The sequence below is a fragment of the Astyanax mexicanus genome, chromosome 20, assembly GCF_023375975.1.
Source record: "Astyanax mexicanus isolate ESR-SI-001 chromosome 20, AstMex3_surface, whole genome shotgun sequence".
Taxonomy (NCBI): Eukaryota; Metazoa; Chordata; class Actinopteri; order Characiformes; family Acestrorhamphidae; genus Astyanax; species Astyanax mexicanus.
In genome coordinates this window covers 19,946,527-19,973,226 of record NC_064427.1, presented here as the reverse complement: position 1 = coordinate 19,973,226, position 26,700 = coordinate 19,946,527, and the positions used below count along the sequence as shown (strand labels likewise).

The 26,700-nt window shown below is 36.3% G+C and overlaps 1 protein-coding gene across 1 annotated transcript; it reads left to right on the top strand.

Annotated features, from left to right (window-relative positions):
- The first annotated feature begins 306 nt into the window (after positions 1–306).
- On the top strand, positions 307–26,236 carry nt5c2l1 (5'-nucleotidase, cytosolic II, like 1). The gene is made up of 18 exons (XM_049468328.1): positions 307–622; positions 8,271–8,344; positions 8,632–8,749; positions 10,168–10,263; positions 13,032–13,123; positions 14,696–14,753; positions 15,073–15,166; positions 15,699–15,752; positions 16,507–16,590; positions 16,682–16,723; positions 17,173–17,274; positions 17,374–17,440; positions 18,466–18,636; positions 19,621–19,672; positions 19,816–19,876; positions 20,008–20,184; positions 20,969–21,061; positions 21,256–26,236. The coding sequence occupies exons 1-18, from the start codon at positions 552–554 to the stop codon at positions 21,334–21,336; spliced, it is 1,587 nt and encodes a 528-aa protein (XP_049324285.1). The 5' UTR covers positions 307–551; the 3' UTR covers positions 21,337–26,236.
- The last annotated feature ends 464 nt before the right edge of the window (positions 26,237–26,700 follow it).

The following is a 26,700-nucleotide window of genomic DNA, read 5'->3' as shown; positions in this document are numbered from 1 at the left end:
AGAATAAAATACTGTGCAAAAGTGTAAAAAAAGTGTTCGTTAGCTCAGTATAACACTAATTACAATTATTAATTACAATGAATGCAAATAAAATTAATATACAGTTGTGTTTTTACATCATTGTGTGCCAGGGATTTTAGTGGTCAATCATTGAATTATTGAGTCATAGTAGGTGTTTCCAATAAAGTGGCCAGTAAGTGTAGGCGCAAGTCATAGTAGGTGTTTCCAATAAAGTGGCCACTCGTATGTAAACAGTGTGTCTCTCTAGTTTTATTGCGCATGTGTGGTGAGCGTTTGGCGCCGGCTCCTCTGCTCGTCAGTGATAACGGCGGAGTGTCCGCGTGCAGATAACGCGCCTCCCTGATAATAGCCCCCGCGTGCGTAAACCGTGCGCCAGGTACTCGCGCGCACGCCCGCTCCGGCCGCGGTTTTACGCACGGGCGCGCAGGAGGGGTTCCACGCGCAGGCACGCGATGCTCGGATTTGAAAAGCGGTGAGATCAGAGTCTCCGGGCGGCGGCGCGAGCGACATCAAACAGAGATCAAGCAGACATGGAGGGAACCGCGCAGCGCGAGACCACCGCGGCGGAGGCGCTCGCGGGAAAGAGGGACATCCACAACCGGTAAGTGGCACCTGAGCGCGCGCTGTATAACCTGTTTCCAAGATTGGCTGCAGTAAGACCTGCAGACCAGCTGCTACTGGTTACTGGATTTATACCCTGGTCATACTGGTTACACTGGTTTTACTGGTCTGCAACCTTGGTCATACTGGTTTTACTGGTCTGCAACTTTGGTCAAAGTGGTCATACTGGTTATACTGGTCAGCAACCTTGGTCATACTGGTTTTACTGGTCTGCAACCTTGGTCAAAGTGGTTATACTGGTCTTTTTGGCCAACCCACTTGGACCATGGTCATACTGGTCTTTTTGGCCAACCCACTTGGTCATATTTGCCATACTGGTCAAAGACTTGGTCATATTGGTCATATTGGTTGTACTGGTCATCAACAGTGGTCATACTGGCTGTACTGGTCATTAATCTTGCCCAAACTTGTCATACTGGTCTTTCTGGTAAGATACTTAGTTATAATGTTTATACTGGTCAAACTGTTTTTACTGGCCACATGACTTGTGGTCATGTTGGTCACCCTGGTCTGTCTGTTAGCTGATTACTGTAATGTAGTTGTTAGTAAGGGTGGGACAAAAAATTGAAATATATATTGTGATATATCTTGTGATATATTGAGTATCAATGAATCACAGGGGCGGCACGGTGGCGCAGTGGGTAGCACTTCCGCCTCACAGCAAGATGGCCTGGGTTCGATTCCCGGGTGGGGCGACCCGGGTCTTTCTGTGTGGAGTTTGCACGTTCTCCCCGTGTCTGCGTGGGTTTCCTCCGGGTTCTCCGGTTTCCTCAGGCTAATTGGAACTTGATTTTATATCATCGTTATTGCAATAAACATCAATGATTCTTTTCCTCCTTGTTATAGGGTCATTATACCAGTTTTTTTTTAAATTCAGCCAATTCAGCCAATTAGATGCCATATCATATCATATGCAATAATCTCCTAAAATTTGAAAAAAAAAAAAAACTCCATAATGTGATGTAGTGATATTCTTAAAAGCAATCTATTTTGTATTTATTTTGCTATTTATTGCATTAACTGCTATTTTGCTATTTACTGCATTAACTGCAGCACTAAATATTCTACCCCTTAGTTTTGTGGTAGATTGTTGTTGTTAGATGGCTTTATTTTTGTTATATATTTTTATTTTGATACACTATAATTATTTTTACTAAATACATTTTTAATATTTATTATTATTTGTTAAAGTATTATATTCTTGAAATTATTATTTTTTTCATATTGCCAAGAGTATTATTATAAGGAAAATATTTATTTCTGAAATATGTTGTCATATTATTTTAGGGCCATATCGCCCACCCTCAGGGCCAATAAAAGCATCCTGAAAATATTGCACTTAAAGTTAAAAGTTAATAATAAAGTATAATATAAATATTCTCTCGACATTATATAAAACATAATGCTAATACTTGTGGATTTTATTAATATTTATACGGTTTATTTTTTTTGTATTGTCATTAATAAGTGTTTTTATTATGGTTTAATATAAAATAAATGTATATTAATTTAAATATATAAAATAGTATTAATTATAAGTATTATTTATTGCTACTTGTGGATCGAATTATCACTATTATTACTAGAAGTAGTAGTGAAAAATTCTCATATGTCAGGTTTAGTAAGAGTGCTGGTTCAGCAGTAGTGAGGCAGCTGGGTTGTTTACTCTCTCCTGGCTGATGTTTATCAGGTACTCAGTAATACAGAGTACTGTACAGTACTTATCAGGTGCTGGAGGCCTGCAGGACAGATCATTCTGTACTTTTGATAGTAAAAATACTTAAGATACTTAAAACTATGGAAATGTGTGTTTGGTAGATTATTTTTTGTTGCTTTATTAAATCTTATACTGCTGGACATTGTTAATTTCTTATTTAAATTGAGCCACATTTGTGAGGAACATGCAAGGTAAGGATCTCTCTAAGATCCCCAGTTATTTGGCTCTTGGCTTTCAGTTTGGAGATACTGGTATCAGGGCTCAGTACAAATAATAATGGTGCAATTTTCACAGTTTTGAGGAACTCCAGCTTAAAGTTGCCCAATCACACAGACTTATCTATATCCAGATTAGCCAAACGTAGCATGATGCTAAATCTTGGAGCTCAGATACCTACTGATCACTGTAGCAGAGCTCATGATCACAGGTTCTGCATTACCTGGAGAAACCAGAAGCTCCTTAAAACAAGCATCAATAGAAACAGCAGAATAAGCTGTTCTGAATTTTGCAGAGAAGATTTGGCCAAATTTAATTTAATTTTAATGGGCGCAACCTCAGCACATATTCGGCTCTGCTACTCATCCCATAAACACATGTTCCTTACAAACGTGACTCAGTTTAAAAACATAATTTAACAGGATTTCCAATGATTTATATTTATTATCAAGAAGTTACACCTAGGATTATTGGTATACATATAAATACAGCTCTGGAAAAAAATAAGAGACCACTTAAAAATGATTCGTTTTTTGTTTTTTACTAAATTGAAAACCTCTGGAATATAATCAAGAGGAAGATGGATGATCACAAGCCATCAAACCAAACTGAACTGCTTTAATTTTTGCACCAGGAGTTTATGAATATCTCGGCGAGCGTCTTTTAGCCTATTATGCTGTTAAAATCATGTAGAATTAGAAATAACTACGTTAAGAATCCAGTTCAAGACCAGCTTCTTTTGGTAACTGGTTTAAGATGGTGTAAGCTAGCTAGGGTTAACTGATCAATTAGCTTCTGACCAGCACAGTCTACAGCTCTGGAAAAAACACTTAAAAATGATGGGTTTCTTTGATTTTACTAAAATGAAAACCTCAGGAATATAATTAATAGGAAGATGGATGATCACAAGCCATCAAACCAAACTGAACTGCTTGAATGTTTGCATCAGGAGTGTAAAGCATAAAGCAGTGTGTAAGACTGGTGGAGGAGAACATGATGCCAAGATGTATAAAAAACAACTGTGATTAAAAACAGGGTTATTCCACCAAATATTGATTTCTGATCTCTTAAAACTTTATGAATATGAACTTGTTTTCTTTGCATTATTTGAGGTCTGAAAACGCTCTAAATGACAATATGTTTATTTGGAATTTGGGAGAAATGTTGTCCGTAGTTTATTAAATAAAACAACAAAGTTAATTTTACTCAAACATATACCTAATAATAGCAACAGATAAACGGATTCAGAAACTAAAGTGGTCTCTTCATTTTTTTTCTGAGCTGTATATTGCATTTCATTTCATTTTGCTCTTGTTGGTCATGGTAGGCAACCTCATTATCTAGCTTTGTAATAATAAAACCAGCTTAACCATTAAAATCTATTGAAGTATATCCTGTTCTGGTCAAAATCTCTCTATATGTTATATATATCTGACTGTCTATACAGAAAACTGTGGGATCTAAAGCTGAGTTATCACTGTTAGGTCTTCAGTTCATTTGCTAAGCAAGGTTTTGGAGCTGAATTGGGACTGCCCTGCTGCAGATACTGGATCCACCTGCTTAAATATTAACTGCAACTCTAGATTCTGTCAGAGAGAGAGTCTGGACCTGGCACACAGACCCGCTTTACACACAGAGATATCCCGATAACAGCCTTTAATAGATTGATGAACTCATCATCTACATATCAGATCTCATCATCTGCATATCAGCAGCATTCACAGTAATAGATAGTACTGATTGATGATAGAGGAGGACAACAAATCAAATTACAGTTACATAAAGTCAGTGTTCAGTGAGGGAGAGTGTCTACCTGTAATTTACTCTATATAACATCAGAGTAAACCCAAATAATGCCAAACTCAAATTAAATATACCTGTTTTTTAATATATGACATGAGAGAGAATAAACCCAAATAAACACAAATAAAGTCAGTGATCAGTGAGAGTCTCTACCTGTAATTAACTCTATATAACATCAGAGTAAACCCAAATAATGTCAAACTCAAATGGAATATACCTGTTTTTAAATCTATATGACATGAGAGAGAATAAACCCAAATAAACGTGAATAAAGTCACTAATCAATGCGAGTGTCTACCTGTAATTAATTCAATATAACATTAGAATTAAATAAACCAAAATAAACACAAATAAAGAAATTGTTCAGTGATTGTCTACCTGTAATTTACTCTATATAATGTTATAATTAACGGAAATAAACACAAATAATGTCAAACTCTTATGAAATAAACCTGTTTTTAAGTCTATATAATGTTAGAAAGCATAAACACAAATAAAGTCAGTGGAAAGTCAGTGAGAGTGTCTACCTGTAATTAACTCTATATAACATTAGAATTACCCAAATAAACCCAAATATTGTCAAATATACCTGTGAAATATACCTGTTTTTAAGTATATGTATATAACATTAGGGACAATCAACACAAACACAAATTAATTCAGTGGAAAGTCAGTGAGAGTGTCTACCTGTAATTACTCTATATACCATTAGAATACTAAACCCAAATAAACACAAATAAAATTAGTAATCACTAAGAGTGTCTACCTGTAATTAACTCTATATAACTTTAGGATTAACCCAAATAAACACAAATACTGTAATATACTGTAAACCTGTTTTTAAGTCTATATGACATTAGAATACTAAACCCAAAAAAACATAAAATCAGTCATCGGTAAGAGTGTCTACTTGAAATTAACTCTATAAAACATTAGAATTAACCCAAATAAACAGAACGTTAGTGGTCAGTGAGTGTCTACATGTAATTAACTCTAGAAAACCTTAGAGAGAATAAACACAAATAAACACAAATAAAGTCAGTGGTCAGTGAGAGTGTCAGCCTCTAATTAAATGTATATAACATTCAAATACTAAACCCAAATAAACCCAAATAACTGAAATAAGCCTGTTTTTAAGTCTATTTATGTAACATTAGCGAGAATAAACACAAATAAACACAAATAAAGTCAGTGGAAACTCAGTGAGAGTGTCTACCTGTAATTAACTCTATATAACATTAGAAATAAATAAACCCAAATAAACGTAAATAAAGTCAATGGTCACTGAGAATAACTATTTGTAATGAACTCTATATAATATTAGAGAGAATAAACACAAATAAAGTCAGTGGTCAGTGAGAGTGTCTACCTGTAATTAACTCCATATAACATTAGAATACTAAACCCGAATAAACAGAACGTTAGTGGTCAGTGAGTGTCTATACGTAATTAACTCTATAAAACATTAGAGAGAATAAACACAAATAAAGTCAGTGGTCAGTGAGAGTGTCTACCTGTAATTAACTCCATATAACATTAGAATACTAAACCCGAATAAACAGAACGTTAGTGGTCAGTGAGTGTCTATACGTAATTAACTCTATAAAACATTAGAGAGAATAAACACAAATAAACACAAGTCAGTGGTCAGTGAGAGTGTCTACCTGTAATTAACCTGCAATTAAATGTATATAACATTCGAATACTAAACCCAAATAAACACAAATAACTGAAATAAACCTGTTTTGAATTTATTATTCTATTCTATTTATGTAACATTAGAGAGAATAAACACAAATAAACACGAATAAAGTCAGTGGAAACTCAGTGAGAGTGTCTACCTGTAATTAACTCTATATAACTTTGTTATAAAGCTAAATTTCATCACTCTTAACTGGTGTATTTCCACTCTGTGCCTCAGGTCAGTGGAGGGCAGGCGGGGGGATTTAATGTCATGCAGTGGTGTAAAGTGTAAACACTTCAGCTCCTGAAATAGCCTATCAGGCTTTAACCCCGCCCCCTAGAATAAATTAATTACAGTGTTTCCATTAATGTGTCCGTACTCTGTGTGTGTTGGTTTGTCGTCACTGTTTGACGTGTGTGTGTTGTGATAGTAAAACCACGCCGCTGCTGCCAGCTGTGGGCGGTGCCAGCGGGTGACTCCGCCCAGATTACGTGCCCCCCCTTACCCTCGTCGTGCCCTCGCTGAGGTGATGTCAGAGTGTGTGAGGGGTCTGATAAGGAGAGTTACACACCCTGAACACTCTGATACACACACACACACACACACACACACACACACACACTGCAGGCCGAGAGGGTTTTAGTACACTCCACACATCTGAAGAGCGTGACAGCATGTTCAACAGTGACAATAATCGTGAGAACAGAGTGTACGGACACAATTACAGAAACACTATAATTAAAGTTATAAAGTTATTCGGGGGGGGGGGGGGAGCTGTAAATGTAAGTTTACAATATAGAAAAACATTTCATGGTATTTTCATGGTAGCGATACTCTTGGCGATATGAATTTAATATATATATATATATATATATATATATATATATATATATACTTTAAGACTACACTACTGCAACATAATGATAATTAAATGTTCTTATTGTATATGATATGAGATGGCACACCCCTAACTGAGATATTAAAAAATACAAGAATTTTATAAAATTTGTAACAAAAGTCAATGATTCGGAATGTCATGATACTAATAATAATGCACTCCAAATATCTCCATATATCCAGGATTAAATTAAAATAAATGATACTGGACAGATAGAATCTGTTTTTAGTAGATATATAATGGGAAATTGGCACAGTGTGATTTTTTCTTTTGCTAAAAACTGTAAAAAAAAAAGTACCCTGATGTAATAATTAGGAGTGGGTGATATGACATGATATATCAGGGTATAATATCGTTCACCATATTCAAAAATGTGTCTGATATTATTGTGTAAAATACGATATGGCACACACATATACGATATGTTTACTACAGAAGTTAACACAATTGTAAAGATTCTGTGTTTGTTTAAATAATGGTTATTGTTGTAATTTTTCATCATACTTATAAAACTAAAATAAAAATAATATTTATTGCAATCATATAATAATATTTTTAAAATTTGAAATATTTGTACATCTGTTATTTTAAAATACTAGGGATGCACTGATGTAGGAATTCCGGGCCGATTCCAATATATGCCAATATCCAGTATATTTTATATATTTTTATATATCTCTTTCTTACTTGGGGCATAATCCTGATGAGTGCCAGTTTCATCATTGTAACATTTTTGATGGTCTTTTACAGTGAGTGCACGTAATGATACTTTTAAAATTATTTACAACTTACAGAGACACTAGACATAAAAACTTATATAAAACTTATAAAAATAGCTTAAGTCAGTAAATAATAATTCCTAAAAATATATTATTATTACTATTATTATTATTTCCTGGTTTCTGCAGCAGTGCCCACACTCAGAGCTTGCATGTTTGAATGATTGATTCATAGTTGTATTAATTGATTACCTGACTCACTGATTCATTTACTAATTCATTTATTCTTTAATTAATTGATTACCATTTTAATTAAATGATTGATGACAGTCTAACTGAAAGATTAAATGACTCATTGGCTGTTTGATTGATTGGTTGATTGAATCATTGATTAATGGATTCATTGTTCAGATGTTAAAATTGATGTAGGAGACAAACAGTACTAAACAGTAGTGATGAATCTACAGGTCCAAGCTCTGCATGATTAACTCACTTGACTGGATGACTCTTGACTGTCTGATCTGTCAGATTGTGAATGTTGGTGTGTTTTGGTCACTGATGGTCTCTTTGTCTCTGTTTTTGTATTTTCAGGGTGTTTGTGAACAAGGGTGTGACGCTGGAGAACATCAAGTGTTATGGATTCGATATGGACTACACTCTCGCCAGTGAGTGCACTGAGGAGCGCTAACAGCTAACCAGCAAACCTTATAGTTAAACTTCTATTTCTACACTTTATTGCCAAAAGTATTCACTCCATCAAAATCCAAACACGTTTGTCTCCACAGCTGTGTAATAAAAGCAGCAGCTAGTCATGCTTCTATAAACAGTGAAAGTGTCTTGGGTGTGTCTCAGGTCATTGTCATGCTGGAAGACCCAAGAGCTCAGTGAGCTGATAGAATGGAATGGTTCTGATTTGATGGTTACAGTTCATTTCTTTGTGTCCGCTCTGCAGTTTATAAATCTCCTGAGTACGAGGGTCTGTGTTTTGAGCTGCTGAGGGACAGACTGGTGTCCGTCGGATATCCACACGAACTGCTGCGCTACTCATACGACCCCAACTTCCCCACACGGTGAGAACAACAATCTGTCTGTCTGTTCTCAGTTTTATGAGGTAGAGTCACCTGAAATTCAGGCTTTCAGTTAACAGCTGTGCTGAACTTGTCAAGAATTAATGATGCTTGAATTTCTTGTCTCTTAATAAAGAGTTTGAGAACATCAGTTGTAAAGTAGTGAAGAGGTAGAGTCACAGGTATACAGTGAATAGTGAATATTTGAGTAATGTTCTAATCCAGATTATGAGAAGAACTACTTAACTAAGTAAAGAAACAAATTACTTAAAGAAAAAGTGAAGGTAAGTCAATCTGAAAAGGAGAATTTCAAGAACATGGGTTGTTCTATAGGCTGTCCAGAGTTGTGTTGAACAGAGAGGCGGGTTAGGATCAGAATTCGGGTCGGGGGGCATGGGTAGGGGGTGTACAGGAGACGGGGGATATTAATATCATTCAGTAGTAAATGATCTCTCCTGTGGGGGATACAGTATTTCCTCTTTTACATCTCACCATCCATCATCCTTAATCCAGCTTCAGAGCTCCAGCTGCAGCGAGTGAGAGAGATGAGCTGGTCATACTGGAGCTGTACTGTTTACAGACTTACATTGAGATATCCTCAGAAAAGTTTATTATTATTCTTATTATCTCATACATTGAAAAAAATGATGAGTAAAATTTACTTTAAAAAGTTTCAGCAACTTTCTGCATTTTCTTTTTTTAAGTAAATTTGATTTCAGATAAAAAGTAACTTCAACTCGGTTTCAAGACTTAAATGTTATATAGAGTAAATAAGTGAACTAAACTTCAGTCAATCCTTTCTTTTAGTAAACTTTACTTCATTTATTTTTGCTGAATTAATCCTTTCTTTTAGTAAACTTAAAATTTTTTAAAGAATGTATTACATGTCATCCATGTGTTGAGACAGTGAGACTTGGTCTGTTTACAAAAGAAATCTTTGAGATTATGTAAATATTTGAATTTCAGTAATATTGTATAAATGAAGTAATTGTAATTACATAATATTGTATAAATTAAGTAATCGTAATTAGTAAAGTTTACTAATTAAGTAAAGTTTACTAAAAGAAAGGATTGACTGAAGTTCAGTTCACTTATTTACTCTATGTAACATTTAAGTCTTAAAAAAAAGCTTAAAAAAAGTAAATTTTACGCATCTTTTTTTTAGTGTATAGATAAAACTCACATGTGACACATTATTGCGTATATAGATACTTACACATATGTAACCATCACAAAGGACATACTATTACATAGACAAAATAATTACAAATATAAAAAAATATATATATTTAAGGACATAAGATTACATTTATAGATAATTACACGTATATAGCACATATAGACACTCACACATTGCGGTGTGTGTTAAATAGTGTGTGTTAATGCTGCTGTGTACTGAGTGTGTGTGTTGTTTTGAACAGTGGTCTGGTGTATGACTCGTCGTATGGTAACCTACTGAAGGTGGACTCACATGGAAACATCCTCGTGTGCGCACACGGCTTCATCTACCTCACAGGGTGAGTGTGTGTCTATCTATCTATCTGCCTGTCTGTATGTCTGTCATTTTAATTACGTACAGAACACAGTTTTACTACATATGCAGTAGTTCATCATTTTAATGTAATAGAAAATATGTTATATGTCTCATATGGGGCATATTCTGAATACATCTGTTGCATGTAATTAAATAAACACTGACATGAGTCTGTATCTCAGTTGATACAGAGATGGAACTCCAAATCAAACATTTTCATATTTCAGTATATTACATGTTTGATTATGTGTCCTGATAAGATATAAAAAAGGTACCAATAAAGGTATAAATAGTGTATTAAGGAGTTTATTAATGATTATAAATTAGGTTGTAAATACTTAAAAAACAATAATAAACACATTAATAGAAAGAATTTTAGTAAAAAAAATATATATATTAAACATATGTAATAAAATAATATATAAAAAAAATCAGTTTAGTCATTATAATATGTTATTATAGTTAAGTGACTAAAGTTATTAACACAAATGTTAATGATTACTGATGGAAAAGATGAAGTAAGACAAGCCTCTGGTAAGATATGAGGTTTAACTGTGTAAATGAATGTGGAATCACTATTTGGTACACTGTTGCCCTTCCTATTGATGTGTTTTAACTGATTATTAATGGTTTATAACCTAATTAATAACAATTAATACACTCAGGTTTATAAACTATTTATAAACCCTTTATAAAGGAGCCTTATTTTAAAGTGGTACCGATATAAAAACAAGTGTCTGTATAGATATGTTTTCATAAGGCTGGAGTCTCCAGTATGGAGTGTGTGGGGTGGTGTGTGGGAGGTGGAGGAGAGGAGGAGCAGTAAAGCGAGAGTGATGGATTGGGTGATGCTGAGGGAGGAGATGATGAATGATAGAGGCTTGAGGGAGAGGATGATGTCACAGGAAACTTATCAGGAGTGTGTGTGTGTGTGTGTGTGTGTGACCTGTATCAGCTTCCATAAATACTTTTTATTGCTTCTGTAAAGTGCATGCAGACAGGTATGGGGTATAGATACACTGTATATATCTATAAAACTCAGTGTGTATGTTCATACCGACCACACACACACACACACACACGCAGTCATGAGCTGCGGTTCTGTCTGGAAGTGATCCATCATACGTGCACACTGGGGGACGGGTGAATGGGACGGTTATGTGTGGGAATAATCCCACTACACTATTTTAAACTGCTCTGTATCCTCTGTGGGTCAGAGTGGATGACATGACCAGAGCACTGGGGGGCTCTGGGAAGGCTCCAGTGAGCTGTAAGGGGATTAGTGAGCGAGGCCTGGTGTGTATTATGGGTGTGTGAGGAGTGGGTTATGAGTAGGTGTCAGGTTTCTTAGATGAAGGTCAGGTGTCCTTGGGGATTTTGTTCTTTTTAGATAAATAAAAGACCACCTAAAAATGATTAGTTTCTTTGATTTTACCAAATTGAAAATCTCACGAATATAACCAAGAGGAAGATGGATGATCACAAGCCTCAAACCAAGCTGAACTGCTTGAAATTTTTGCACCAGGAGTAAAGGCATAAAGTTATCCAAAAGCAGTGTGTAAGACGAGAAGAAGATGATGCCAAGATGCATGAAAACTGTGATTAAAAACCAGGGTTATTCCACCAAACATTGATTTCTGAACTCTGAAGCTCTGCATTTTTTTTTGTTATTTCAGCCATTTCTCATTTTCTGCAAATAAATGCTCTAAATGACAATATTTTTATTTGTAATTTGGGAGAAATGTTGTCTGTAGTTTATAGAACTACAACAATGTTCAATGTTCTATAAAATCTGGCTAGCAATACCATAGAGACCACCTGGAATACTGTAGCAACTGTGTAGCAATACCAGTAAAGACACCTAACAACACCCTAGTAGCCCCTTAAACAACACTATAGCAACTATGTTGCCCATCAAGTTCTTTGCAACGTCACAGCAACCACATGAAAACCACAGCAATCACGTAGCAATCATCCTGGACACCAGTGGGACTAGCTAGTAACACTATAGAGACCATCTGGAATACTGTAGTAACTGTGTAGCAGAACCATTGAAGTCACCTAACAACACCCTAGCCACCACTAAATCCTTATAACAGCTATTTTGCCCCTCATGTTCTTTTTAACATCATAACAACCACCTAAGATACCACAGCAGTCACCTAGCAATCATTTAGCAATGCTACCGTGATCACCTGGGACAACAGACCAATTAGCTAGCAACACCATAGAGACCATCTGGAATACTGTAGCAACTGTGTAGCAACAGGCTAGCAGGAACTGGGTTATAGATCATTTTTTAGCACATTGAGCTTCTACCAAGCATGATATTTAATATAAAATAGCTATATTTTTATAGTTATAGATGTAGATAAGGTGTTTTTGAGTGTATGGAAGTGAATATGTGATAAAGATTCTTATTGGTTGGTTGTTTTGTGTTTCTCTAATGTGTTGGTCCATCAGAGTCTCAGTCCGGGGTCATAGTGTGTGACTGGCGTCTCTCTACACCTTAGCTTCTGCAGCCTACGCTAATGAGGCAGTGCTGCGGTATGTGTGTGTGTGTGTGTGAGAGAGTGTGTGTGTGTGTGTGTGAGAGAGAGATAGAGAGTGTGTGTGTGTGAGTTGAGAGTGTGTTCGGCTTCATTTAGCAGGTGATTAGCTGGAGGAGTGTGAAGCGGTCTGCTGTGACTCATTCAGAGGAAAACTGCGGCTGTGTGTAACGCTGGTGTGTGTGTGTGTGTGTGTTTGCAGTGCAGAGATTCTGCACTATTACCCCACCAGATTCATCCAGAGAGATGACACCGAGCGATTCTACATCCTCAACACACTCTTCAACCTCTCAGGTACCAGAAAAGACCAACTCAGCTTCATTTACTTTATTTATCCCAAGTACTGGGTATATTAAGATGCACTGATTATTCAGCAATAGGAGTGGGCCAAAATATCGATATTGCGATATATTGTATCGATACCAGTAGGTGGCGTTAAATTTGTTTATAAGATATATTTATTGAAACCCAGGCACTTTAATACAGTGGTTCAGAAATGCACATCGCAACAACATTTACAAATCAACAAAAAGATGTATGGAGCCCAGGAGGGGCTGTGGATAAAAAAAAAAATTAGCAAACAATATAACAGTTCGTGCTCACGTTTTTTTTTTTTATTCGAGTGAACAATGTGCAATTCATGCTCACGATTTCTGTAATTCGGGCGAATGTTATTTATGCGCACTTAGACAAGAAGACGCCACCGCTACAGCAAAATCTGCACACTGTACTATCTAAGTGTAACACTAGTGCATTATTATCAGCAGATTATAAATGTAGTAGATAACTGATTATCATTACTGCACCCCTGAAACAGATCAAGAAAGAAAAATGCTCCTTTCCCTCTAAGCTTCTTGTCTTAGTGCTCATAAAAAAATTGCTTGAATTACAGAAATCGTGAACACGAATAAAAAAAAATCGTGAACACGAATTAAAGAAATTGTGAGAACGAACTGCTATATCGTTCACTCGATTGAATGTTTTGTTATGTACGGTCCCTCCCGGGCTCCGTAAAGATGAAAATGCAACTATATTAATAAAAGCAGCATTTCAGAAACGCTGCATTAAGGGAAAGCAAATACATTTGCCACATCAGAAATGCTCCCGGCCGCTAGAGGGCGCTGTATTGTTTTCTTGTTGTAGTTGCGTTGTCATCTTTCTGTTTCTTGTGTTGCTTATATTGTTGTGTATATATATATATATAATGTGTCTCTGGGCCACCATACTCTAAACTCCCTAAGACACGCCTCCTAATTAGACTTACAATAAAGTTACTGCTTTATTGCTCCACATGGTGGTGCTAAAATCAAATGAATAGGGTAAACCTGTTAAGAATATTGGTTGTTAAATGCATTGGTGAATCTGACACCAATAAATACATAATTCCTGATATTTAGATACTGTGAAGTATAGTAGAGAATTGATTTGTTTTATATATATATAGAGTATTGCAGAATCACAGAATCATGGGCAATATATTGTAATAATATTATATCAAGAGATGACCTGTAATTCCCACCCCTATGTGTTCAATTCAATTATTCAATTTTTTTAATAATTTTTTTTTTTTTTTGCATTTCTGCTGACACTTTGTATTTTTTAAATGTTTGGTGTGCAATAAATACATTTTCAAATTGTAGTTTTTTCCAATTCATTCTCTTTAAAAAGCAAGAGAAACTAAATCATTTAGGCTATTTAACTCGTTCAGTGGTAAATATGAAGGTTTCTTTCTTTGGCCAAATGTTTTATTCTATTTGATTTCAGTTTGTTTCTTCTTAAATCAAAGGTATTAAAGGGAGTTTATGCTGCTATTCTGAGCATTTCTCCTTGTTTTTAACTGGTGCTGATCCGATGCTGTTTTTACAGAAACTTACCTGTACGCCTGCCTTGTGGATTTCTTCACCGGCTGCTCCAGATACAAAAAGTGAGTTAAAGATAATTCAGCAGCCTTTAGATCATTCGCTTTATTAAAGAATCATTTTCTGTGTTTTTAACTGATCCGATATAAAATGTTATTAAAAGTGATTGTAAGTTTCTATAGTAGTCTACACAACTTTCTTATTCAAAACCATAACAGTTCTCTTTGTATATCATTTTCTTTCTCTCTCTCTCTCTCTCTCTCTCTCTCTCTCTCTCTCTCTCTCTCTTTTCATCTCTCTCTCTCCTTCTATATCTCTCTCTTTCTATGTCACTCCCTTTCTCTCTCTCTCCCCCTCTATATCTCTCACTCTCTCTAACTGTAGTTGTCAGCAGGGATTTAAGCATGGTGATCTTTTCATGTCGTATAAAAGCATGTTCCAGGACGTACGAGACGCCATGAACTACCTTCATGATACAGTAAGCTAACACAGACACACACACACACACACACAAAAGTGTTAAACAAACCAGAATATGTTTTATATATTTTAGATTCTTTAAAGTAGCACCTCTTGCTCAGATGACAGCGTAGCTCAGTCAGTTTTATGAGGTAGAGTAACCTGGAATTCAGGCTTTCAGTTAACAGCTGTGCTGAACTCGCCAAGAGTTAATTACTTGATGTGTTTAAGAGCATCAGTTGTAAAGTAGTGAAGAGGTAGAGTTACAGGTATACAGTGAATATCTCTATTTGGGTAATGTTCTAATCCATATTATAAGAAGCAAGAACTACTCAAATAAGTAAAGGAAAAGTCATTAAGTGCAGTCACCGCAAAGACCATTAAAAACGTTATTATGAAACTGGCTCTTATTTCCTAATGAACTGAATAATTTCCCAAAGAATCTGAATCATGTGGATATCCCTTTATTGATTAGATTTAACAGTAGAGTGAGTTTGAGTTATAAGTCAAAGACTGGGTGAATTAAACTCACACTGCTTTCCTCCCCGCAGGGCAGCCTGAAGGAGAGAACACTGAAGAATCTGGAGAAATATATCATCAGAGATGTAAGTAAGGATGGACTTACATACACACAGTGGCCACTTTAGCAGAAACACATGCCTTGTGCTATGTGAATTATTATAATGTTACAATCAGCAATTTTCTATTTCAGCTTTTTAAATAATTTTAACCATTTAATCTAACCACTTTCAGACAGCCTGTACCTGTTTTACTTATTCTTATTTATTCTTATTCTTTTTTATTTTAGTTCTTCTTTTAGTTTTTTATTTCTTTTTATTTGTTTCCTGATTTGTTTATTATTATTATTATTATTATTATTATTATTATTATTATTTAAAATAGTTTTGTATTATTGCTTTTTAACTTATTTTGATTTTCTTTTATTATTACTATTATTTTTATTATTATTATTGCTTTTTTTTGTTCATTTATTTATTTGTATTTTTATTGTATTATGTAAAAGTTAGTTTTAGCTAATTTTAACTCATTTTTGTTGTATTAATCTTATTTTCTTTTGATCTTAATTTTTTAAAATTATTTTTTTTTAATAATTAGAATAAATATTTTTTTATTTTATTCTAATTCTATTTTTATTGTTTATCTATTTTTATATTTTATTTACTGTTATTTTAAAATAATTAAATTTAGCTATTATTTTCTCCGTCATGTCAATCCCTGTTTCTGTAAATGCTCGGCTACATTGAAAATGAGGGTTGCCCTCAATGTACATCCGAGCCAAAATAAAGTTTGATTGATTGATTGAACAGTTTTCTAATATATGAAATGTATTTTCTCCAGCCGCGGGTTCCTGAGATGCTGAGCCGGATAAAGAATGTCGCAAAAGTGTTTCTGGCGACTAACAGTGACTACAACTACACTGAGGCAAGTGATACAGAAATAAACTGCTATATATTTAGTTAACATTGACTTGAGAAATGTAATCTAATTTGTAGTTTTGCCTTTTTTTAAACAGGGCATCATGAAGTACTTATTAGAACCTCCACCTGGATCAAAGGTGAGCAACCAGAATCCCTGTGAGGTTTTACTACACAGTATTAATACTGTATATATAAGTATCAATATAGGACTCTAAATATCTGGAGCAGATAAGCAAACAAGAATGTTGATTGTTATATTTATATTTACTCCCACGCCAGACAGCTCTGACCAATCAGAGGAAACAGCCTGCTCGTGTGGTTTATTGGTTTGCATTTTGGTGCGTTTAGGTTTATGCCTGTGTGAAACCAAACCAAACAAAGGGAAAATGCTCCAAGTGAACTCATCTACTAAATGAACTCATCAACTGATTCGGACCAGAGAAATGAACTATGAGTGTAAAAAAAACAACCAGAGTCCGTTTTACCCAGACAATTTAGTGCTGGTGTGAAAACGCCCTACAGGTGTCCCATACAGATGCATATAGAATGTATCTGTTAAACTCACAGTTAAAGCGTCTCTCCTCAGAATCCAAAGAAGTTGTGGCGTTCTTACTTTGACCTGGTGGTGGTGGACACGAGGAAACCGTTGTTTTTCGCTGAGGGGACGGTGCTGAGACAAGTGGACACGGTACTTTACCCTCTCTTACACTGGTTCTAAAACCACTGTGTGTGTGTGTGGAGGTATATCTACTATTCTGGGTTTAACCCTGATGTTTTCTTTACACAGAACACGGGCAAGCTGAGAATCGGAACCTACACAGGAGATCTGCAGCACGGCACTGTCTACTCTGGAGGTACTATCAGCTCTGTTCTGCAACACATAAACATATAAACACACGTGATGAGTCTCTCTACACTCTACTGTTCTCGATCTAATCTGAAGCTACATGAAGTTTAGAGGTGTGTAGAGAGTGATGAACTCTGAAGCTACATGAAGTTTGAAGGTGTGTAGTAGTGATGAACTCTGAAACTACATGAAGTTTGGAGGTGTGTAGTAATGATGAACTCTGAAACTACATGAAGTTTGGAGGTGTGTAGTAATGATGATGAACTCTGACGCTACATGAAGTTTGGAGGTGTGTAGTAGTGATGAACTCTGAAGCTACATGAAGTTTGGAGGTGTGTAGTAATGATGAACTCTGAAACTACATGAAGTTTGGAGGTGTGTAGTAATGATGAACTCTGAAGCTACATGAAGTTTGGAGGTGTGTAGTAATGATGATGAACTCTGACGCTACATGAAGTTTGGAGGTGTGTAGTAGTGATGAACTCTGAAGCTACATGAAGTTTGGAGGTGTGTAGTAATGATGAACTCTGAAACTACATGAAGTTTGGAGGTGTGTAGTAATGATGAACTCTGAAGCTACATGAAGTTTGGAGGTGTGTAGTAATGATGATGAACTCTGAAGCTACATGAAGTTTGGAGGTGTGTAGTAGTGATGAACTCTGAAGCTACATGAAGTTTGGAGGTGTGTAGTAGTGATGAACTCTGAAGCTACATGAAGTTTGGAGGTGTGTAGTAGTGATGAACTCTGAAGCTACATGAAGTTTGGAGGTGTGTAGTGATGATGAACTCTGAAGCTACATGAAGTTTGGAGGTGTGTAGTAATGATGATGAACTCTGACGCTACATGAAGTTTGGAGGTGTGTAGTAGTGATGAACTCTGAAGCTACATGAAGTTTGGAGGTCCTCCAAACTTCATGTAGCTTCAGATAAGATCAACAACAGTAGAGTGTAGAGAGACTGATGACCAGAGTATTTTTATTGGTCTGTTCATAATGAATGCCAGTTTTACATCCTCTGCTCATTGTGTCTCAGGGTCATCAGATCTGGTCTGTGATCTGCTGGATGTGAGGGGGAAGGAAATTCTCTATGTGGGAGATCACATATTCGGAGACATCCTGAAGTCTAAGAAGCGTCAGGGCTGGAAGACCTTTCTGGTGGTTCCAGAGCTCGCCAAGGAGCTGCAGGTGTGGACAGAAAAGAATGGTGAGTCTATGAAATGTTGCTGATGTGTTTAACAAAGCTGTTAGCTCCAGCTTTTACACTGCATATCTATTACAGTGATTACACCTGCAGTGCAGTAATAGCACTCAGTATAAGGTGCTAGATGTTTCTAATAAAGTGGCCTCTCAGTATGTAGTAGGTGTTTAGGTAATATAAGGTATATTAGTTGTTTCTAGTAAAATGACCAGAGAGTGACGCGCAAGGTAGGTATTTCTAATAAAGTGGCCAGTCAAAGTAGATACTGTTTAGTCGTAGATGTTTCCAAAAAAATGGCCGATAATTAAGCACAAGGAGGTTTCCATTAAAATGGCCAGCATAAGTGTAATCAGGTGGTTCCAATAAAGTGGCCAATGATGAAACACAAGTTATGTAGTAGGTGTTTATATTAAAGCGGCCAGCAAGTGTAGGCCAGCAAGTGTAGGTACAAAATATGTAGTAGGGGTTTTCAATAAAGTGGCCATTGATAAAGCACAAGGTACCTCCAGGTGTTTCCAATAAAATGGCCAGTGTGAGTATAAGAAGGTGTTTTTCAATGTGGTTTTTTCAAAGTGGCCAATGATAAATCACTTGGTACCTCCAGGTGTTTCCAATAAAATGGCCAGTGTGAGTAAATGTAGGCGTTTCTAATAATGTGGCCAATGATGAAACACAAGGTACCTTGCAGGTTTCTGGTAGGTGTTTCAAATAAAGTGGCCAGTAGGTGAAGCACACGGTATGTATTAGGTGTTTTTAAGTGGCCAATCAGTGTATGTATAAAGTATGTAGTAGGTGTTTCCTATAAATTGGCCAGTCAGTTTAGATACAAAGTACTTTGTACGTGTTTCCAATATAGTGGCCAGTCAGTGTAGGTACAAAGTATGTAGTAGGTGCTTCCAGTAAAGCGGCCAGTGAGTGAAAGCACAAGGTTGCAAATTTGCCCTGTTTATCTGGTAAAAAATAAAATAATATTGCTTTATTATTTTGCAGGTATGTTTCAGGAGCTGAGGCAGCTGGATGTGTATCTCAGCGAGCTTCATAAGTGAGTATGAATTTTTTTTTTTGCAGATATTAAATTACTGATGCATTTGCCATAATATAAGAAACAGAGTGACCAACAGGTGGCGACAGGGTGTAACAAATCCACTCAATAACTAATCTCTATGTGTTTACTGTCATTCACAGGTATTTAGACAGCGGTATTGTGGGAAGTCCAGATATAAGCTTGATCCAGAGCAAGATTAAGGTGAATTTTTTACGTGGTAAATTGGATTTGTGAGCTAGTAATTTCTTACAATTCCCGTTAATTCAGTATGAATTGTTCGTTCTTCATTAAAAAGCTAGTGTTTGTGTGTTTTGTGATCGTGTGAACTGCAGAAGGTGACGTACAGTATGGATCTTTGTTATGGGAAGATGGGCAGTCTGCTTCGTTATGGATGCACTAAAACTCTCTTCGCCAGCCAGTTGTTGCGCTACGCTGACCTGTACGCTGCGTCCTGCCTCAACCTAATCAACTACCCCCTCACCTACCTCTTCAGTGCCTCTTCTGTCCTGGTAACAAATACATAGATATATGTATATACTATATAAAATATATATATATTTTTAAGGAACACATAAGGAATCATGTAGTAACCTAAAAGCATTAAACAAACCAAAATACTCTGTGAAGCATTTAGGTGTTCTTATCTGGGGAGCTGTATGTTAACTTGCGATTTCTGAGGCTGGTAACTCTGAAGAATTTATCCTGTACAACACAGGAAACTCTTGCTCTTCCTTTCCTGGTTCTGATGAGTGCCAGTTTCACCATTATAATGTTTTTGATGGTCTTTGCGGTGACTGCACTTGAGGTTACTTTCACAGTTCTTAAAGTTTTTCAGATTGACTGACCTTCGTGTCCTAAAGAATTTTTTTCTTTACTTAGTTGAGTATTTTTTTTGCCATAATCTAAATTAGAACATTACTCAAATAGATCTATTAACTGTGAATCAAACTTACATCTTCACAACTTTACAACTGATGCTCTCAAATACTTTATTAAAAGATAAGAAATTCAAGTAATTAACTCTTGATGAGTTCAGCACAGCTGTTAACTGAAAGCCTGAAATCCAGGTGATTCTACCTCATAAAGCTGACTGAGAAAATGCTGTAATTATTTGTACTATTTAATTTCAATATATCCGGATGATTTTAGTTTTATTTCACAATGTATGGAAAAAATAATAATAACACTGAATCTTACTGCATGTACTGTATATAAAAGGGCCTAAAACTGCTATGAAGATTCATTTTTGACCAAAAAGTGTTTTGACCATATTCTATGTTATTTTTCTTCCAGATGCCCCACGAGTCTGCTGTAAGTCCTCACCTCAGTCAAGACCCGCCCATCCCTGACCTGTCAGCCAATAACTTCTTTACCCCAACCCTTAAGGTGTGACATTTACATTAATATTTATGAATTTAGCAGAGGCTCTTATACAGAATGACCCACAAACGTGCTTAGCTATTCACTTAAAACATTCAATGGTAGTGTCAGTAGACCCCAAATTCAAGGTACTTTATTAGCTACTAGGTAATTACTCCTGTAATTAACATGTATTTTTTAAATTCTGCGTTTCTGTACAGATGCTGTGCCAGTGTGATGGTGATAACTGTGGGCAGGACAACTGTGCTCAGGGTAACACGACCATCAGGATGGAGACATGAGAGACTGAGGGAGAGTGTGTGTTTTTATTATATATCTGTAAATATGAACTGTTCTATTTTACAGTCGATTTTTGAATCGGCTGCTCAGGCCAGGGAACCAAAGCAATAACACCCCATTTTATTTTTCCCAATGATACAGGAACAGTTCACCTAAATATGCCAATTAAAGACCTTGTCCACACATATCCAGATCATTTTGAGATGTGAAAATGGCTCTAAAACACTTGCATAAGCATGCCAAACCAGCAGGGGGTGCTAACACATCACAAAATGTGATATACTTGATGTCAGATTTAACAAGAAGCAGTGTAATGGCCAAAACAGACCTAAATACAGTGTGGAGCAGTGTGATTTCCTCACTGTGTTCAAACTGCAGGTATCCAAATCTTTACATAAACTTTAATAAAAGTGTAACATATTTAAAACACAGTTAAGTTTTTGAGATATCTGCAATTGTTATTTGATTAATGATTATTTTTTTAAATGATCTAAATAATAGCATAAAATGCTTTAAATCAAGTGTAATTAATTACATAAATACAAAAATATGAACCATGAACGCCCTGTTGTTGGATAAAACTCAGCAAAACTCAGCAAAAAGATAAAAAGAGGATCTAAATATGTGTAAACAAGTCTTAAGTGGCCTGCAGAAATGAACTGATGGTGTAGATCATTATCATTAGTATTGGGAGAACTGTTCCTTAAAATCTTCTGAAAATGTGATTTATATAATCTTATCTGCTTGAGTTATTTAAGATTTTCCTAAACACTGATATATTTGTGTTTTTCAGACGTTATAAGATTAAATGCTTCACTAATGATATGGGGGAGAGCAGGGCACAACCTTACATTACATTACATTACATTACATTACATTACATTTGGCAGACGCTTTTGTCCAAAGCGACTTACAATAATGAAGTACAAAAGTAATAGGAATTAAGATAAACCATTTTAGATAGGGCTCAAAGGAGGTCGAAGGGAAATAAAGGGATAGAGAAGTGAAGGAGGGGAAGAAGGAAATGGGGTTAGAAGTAGTTAGTGTGTTAGAGGTGTTAGGAGAGTAAGTGCTCTTTGAAGAGCTCTGTCTTCAGCAATCTCTTAAAGATAGCGAGAGATTCTCCTGATCTGGTAGTGGAAGGTAGTTTGTTCCACCATTGGGGAACTCTGTATGAGAACAGTCTGGATTGCTTTGTGTGAATGTTTGGTAAAGCGAGGCGACGTTCATTGGAGGAGCGCAGCGGCCGGGAGGTAGCGTAAGCCTTCAGGAGTGAGTGCAGGTAGGAAGGAGCCTGTTCTGTCATCACCTTGTAGGCGATTGTAAGAGTTTTGAATTTGATGCGAGCATCAACTGGTAGCCAGTGGAGCTCAATGAGCAGCGGGGTGACATGTGCCCGTTTTGGTTGGTTGAAGACCAGACGTGCTGCTGCATTCTGGATCATTTGGAGTGGTTTTACTACGCAGGCCGGGAGGCGAGTTAGCAGGGCATTGCAGTAGTCGAGGCGTGAGATGACGACCGCTTGCACCAGGAGTTGGGTGGCCTGTTGCGTCAGAAACGGTCTAATTTTCCTGATGCTATAAAGCGCGAAGCGGCAGGATCGAGCAACTGAGGCCACATGGTGCGTGAAGGAGAGCTGTTCATCAACCATAACACCCAGGTTTCTAGCAACCTTTGTCGGTGAGAGAGACAGAGAGAGTCGATACTTATAGAGAAGTTGTGTTGAAAAGATGGTTTTGCTGGTATGACCAGAAGTTTAGTCTTTGAGAGATTTAATTGAAGGTGATGCTCCTTCATCCATGAGGATATGTCAGAGAGACACTGCAATATCCGTGCAGAGATTGAGTGATCTTCAGGTGAGAATGACAGGTATAGCTGGGTGTCATCAGCAAAGCAATGGTAGGAAAAGCCATGTGAGTGGATAACCTGACCAAGAGAGGCAGTGTATATTGAGAAGAGAAGGGGACCCAGTAACGAACCCTGGGGAACCCCAGTGGATAAGGAGCGGGCTGAGGACAGCTGTCCTTGCCACGACACCTTGAAGGAGCGCCCAGTGAGGTATGATCTGAAGCGCCCAGTGAGGTATGATCTGACCTTACATGCTGCATTCTTGCATTCATTCTAAATAATTTAAAAGTATTTGACCAAAGTGGTAATATATTTATAAAGGTAACCCACAAATCTTTGCTACAAAAGCAAATTCCATTTTTAAACAATTTAACAAACATTATAGCTTACCCCATAGGCAGGGTTAACTGTAACAGTCAATTACAAGGTGTTAAATACATACAAACAATATTATTTAATTCAGTAATTTTAATTTAATACAATTTTGTACTGTTTAAAGCAGATAAGCTAACCAACCCAAAGACATCAGAATATCTGCGTCCAAATCAATGTGATCGGTGAAAAGTGACTGTACATTAAATTTTCAACAAAAAGTAAAAACAATGATTTTTATTAACATAACATCTACAGTACGGTTCTGTAAATCTATGATTGTAAACTTCCAAAAATTGTTTAAAAATTGTTAGTTTAACCAACAAATTTACTTCATGTAATATTAAGCAATTTAACTGGTATGTTAAGGATTTATTTATTTAAAAAAAACCCAACATCAAATTGTTCCTTAAAAGATCCTGCCTAATTTTACATTTTACAGTAACAGTGTGCTAAACAATCTCCACCATGTTTAAAAGCTTTAATCCAGAAATAGTAATTATTTAAGCATGGGTGTCTAGTAGGTTCTCCTGGGTGTTTTCCTGGCCATGACAAGCTTTTTCTAGCAACCTGAGCAACTGTGGCACTGCTAATGATGCTGATACCAGAGCCACTGCGAACATAGAGAAATTAGAACAGCAAACTCAGTCCTCTTCTGCTTATATAGGCATCAATAAAACATAGAAACTCAGAATTAGAACTGAAGAAAGCTGAGTCCTCACTAAAATCGTGAGATTAATTTGCTCTAAAAGGAGACTGCACCACAATGCACATTTTACATGTGTTCTTCCTCACACTTGGTGCAATACACATTCTCACCAGAGAGGTCGCCAAATCCCAGACTAAATCCCAGACTGTTGCATTGAACCACATAAACTTTGAACTACAACAGCTGTTTTACATGTGATGCTGTGTCAGATTGTGCCCAGCCCTCCTCTGTAAGTGATTATAGTCCATTATAGAGCTAAGAATTGTTATTTTCTACAAATAAAGTGTGTTTTAGTACCATATATTTTTGTTACTCTAAGGGTTAAGGCATCAACTAAGGGCTTGATGTGTTCGGTGCTGTGCTGTGAAGTAGGGTGTGATCTCCTCTGTGTTCGCCTCATGCACTGTGCGGCCAGTTTACTTGCCATTTCATTAGAAACAACTGCTAGTAGCTACTGTGTATAGCCCCACTATGTACAGTATATGTAGATGTTTCATAACAGACTGTATATTTTCTTTCTATTTCTTACACTTTTAACTGTAACTACACAATGTATCAGCCCATTGTACCCCATTCATCTACACAAGGGACCACCTTAGGACCCCTACTGCCTATATACAGTATTACTGGGGTGGTGGTCCAATCACAGCACAGCACAGCAGTGACACTGATATGACAGTGGTCAGGGAACAGTGTGTGTGGTGCTGATATGAGTGAATCAGTTCTAGACTGGAAATTCAAGTTCCAGATATACAAGTTTCTTCTGGTCAAGAGTGTCACAGTGGAGCTACAAGAGGAGGGTTTCCAATAAAAAGGACACTGTGTGTCTTATACACTCATAACAGCACCACACACACTATCAAAACACCACCTGAGGAAATGCCCAGTAAGTGCAGGTGCATGATGGTTAACCTAATAGAACTTAAGCAGCCAGTAGCAGTACAATAATAATACAGTACAGTAATACAAAAAGTGCAATAATATATACAAAAAAAATCATATCTACAATTAAACACTTGTTATCGATATATATATAATAAATAGAAGCTGTAAAAAAAGACATAGAAAAGAGTGTTTTAAGTCCTTGAAGCCGAGGAAATCATATTTGAGATTAATACAATAATTCAATATTTTAAGGGATAGGAACTGGTATTGTGTCCTATGATCTTTGCCATGTCCCAAAAAAGCTAAAGAATGATGCACTGAGATGTGGGATATGTGGGCGGAGTCTCCTGCATTGAATGTGGATGAGATTGGTCTGCCAGAGTCGCTTGTCTTTGTTCACACGGACAAGCCCTTTATTTTCCTTTAGACAATCAACAGATATTTTAAAAATATATCCTATAAAAATAGCCATGTGTTTGCATGGGTAACTTTATGCCCCTATCATTTGCATGGTAAGGCTCTTGGAAGCATTGACTAATAGCGCTGAATTTTGAAATCCTTGGGTAGAACTGAGGTGGGCTATTTGACAAAAGTTTGTACTCATTATCATGTTTCATTACAACTTAAGTAAATTTCACACTAGATTTCTCCTTTAAAATCACATCTGCCAAACTTTTTAGAAATAAGTCCCGTTTCAGCCTTGTAGCACCACAATATTGCATTAATATTTCTGATGTTAGATTATATGCTGTGTGCCTTCTTTGTTGTATAGATTATATTAAGATTCCTTTGTATTTTATAATCCAAAAAATCTATTTTCGCTGCAGGTTTAGAGTTGTGTGAAAGTTTAATTGCTGTTTTGTTTGCTCTAAAACCCACTGAACTGGTTCCCTCACCTTTTGCATTCATTGCTATTGTGCCTTTTAGTTTGAACTTTTATGAAATCACATATTTTCTATTATTTTTGTTGTTTTTTTAATGCTTCTTATAAGCTAACTTTTTGAAACTGAGACATTTTTATCTGAATGATTTGTATTTTCCAAGGATTTGTGTATATACCTAATAAAAAATAAAATGTGTCATTCTTAGACTGGCTGATTTATTTCCTATTTACAGTATTTGCTGTAATACTGTATGTATTAGTATAATTCTATAAAAATTTAAATAGACTTTTTGCCTTAATCCTCTCCTGATGATCTCATGATGCTGCCGGACCACATGCGGTAAAATCTTCTACACCCTCAGATGATCAGATAATTTGATTCTACCCTTTTTTGGATAATAGTGTAACTTAATTAGTTAATTTATTATTACTAATAAAAATAAAATGTGACTTAAATGTTATTTTATGAGCTTTCCAAAACCAGACTCCTTCACTGGACTAATCTGCACCATTCAGGGCTCATCCCATTTAGGTGCTCTTATCTGGGGAGCTGTTTGTTAGCTTGTGGTTTCTGAGGCTGGTAACTCTGAGGCTGGTAACTCTGATGAACTTATCCTGTACAGCAGAGGAAACGCTTGCTCTTGCTTTCCTGGGACAGTCCTGCTGAGA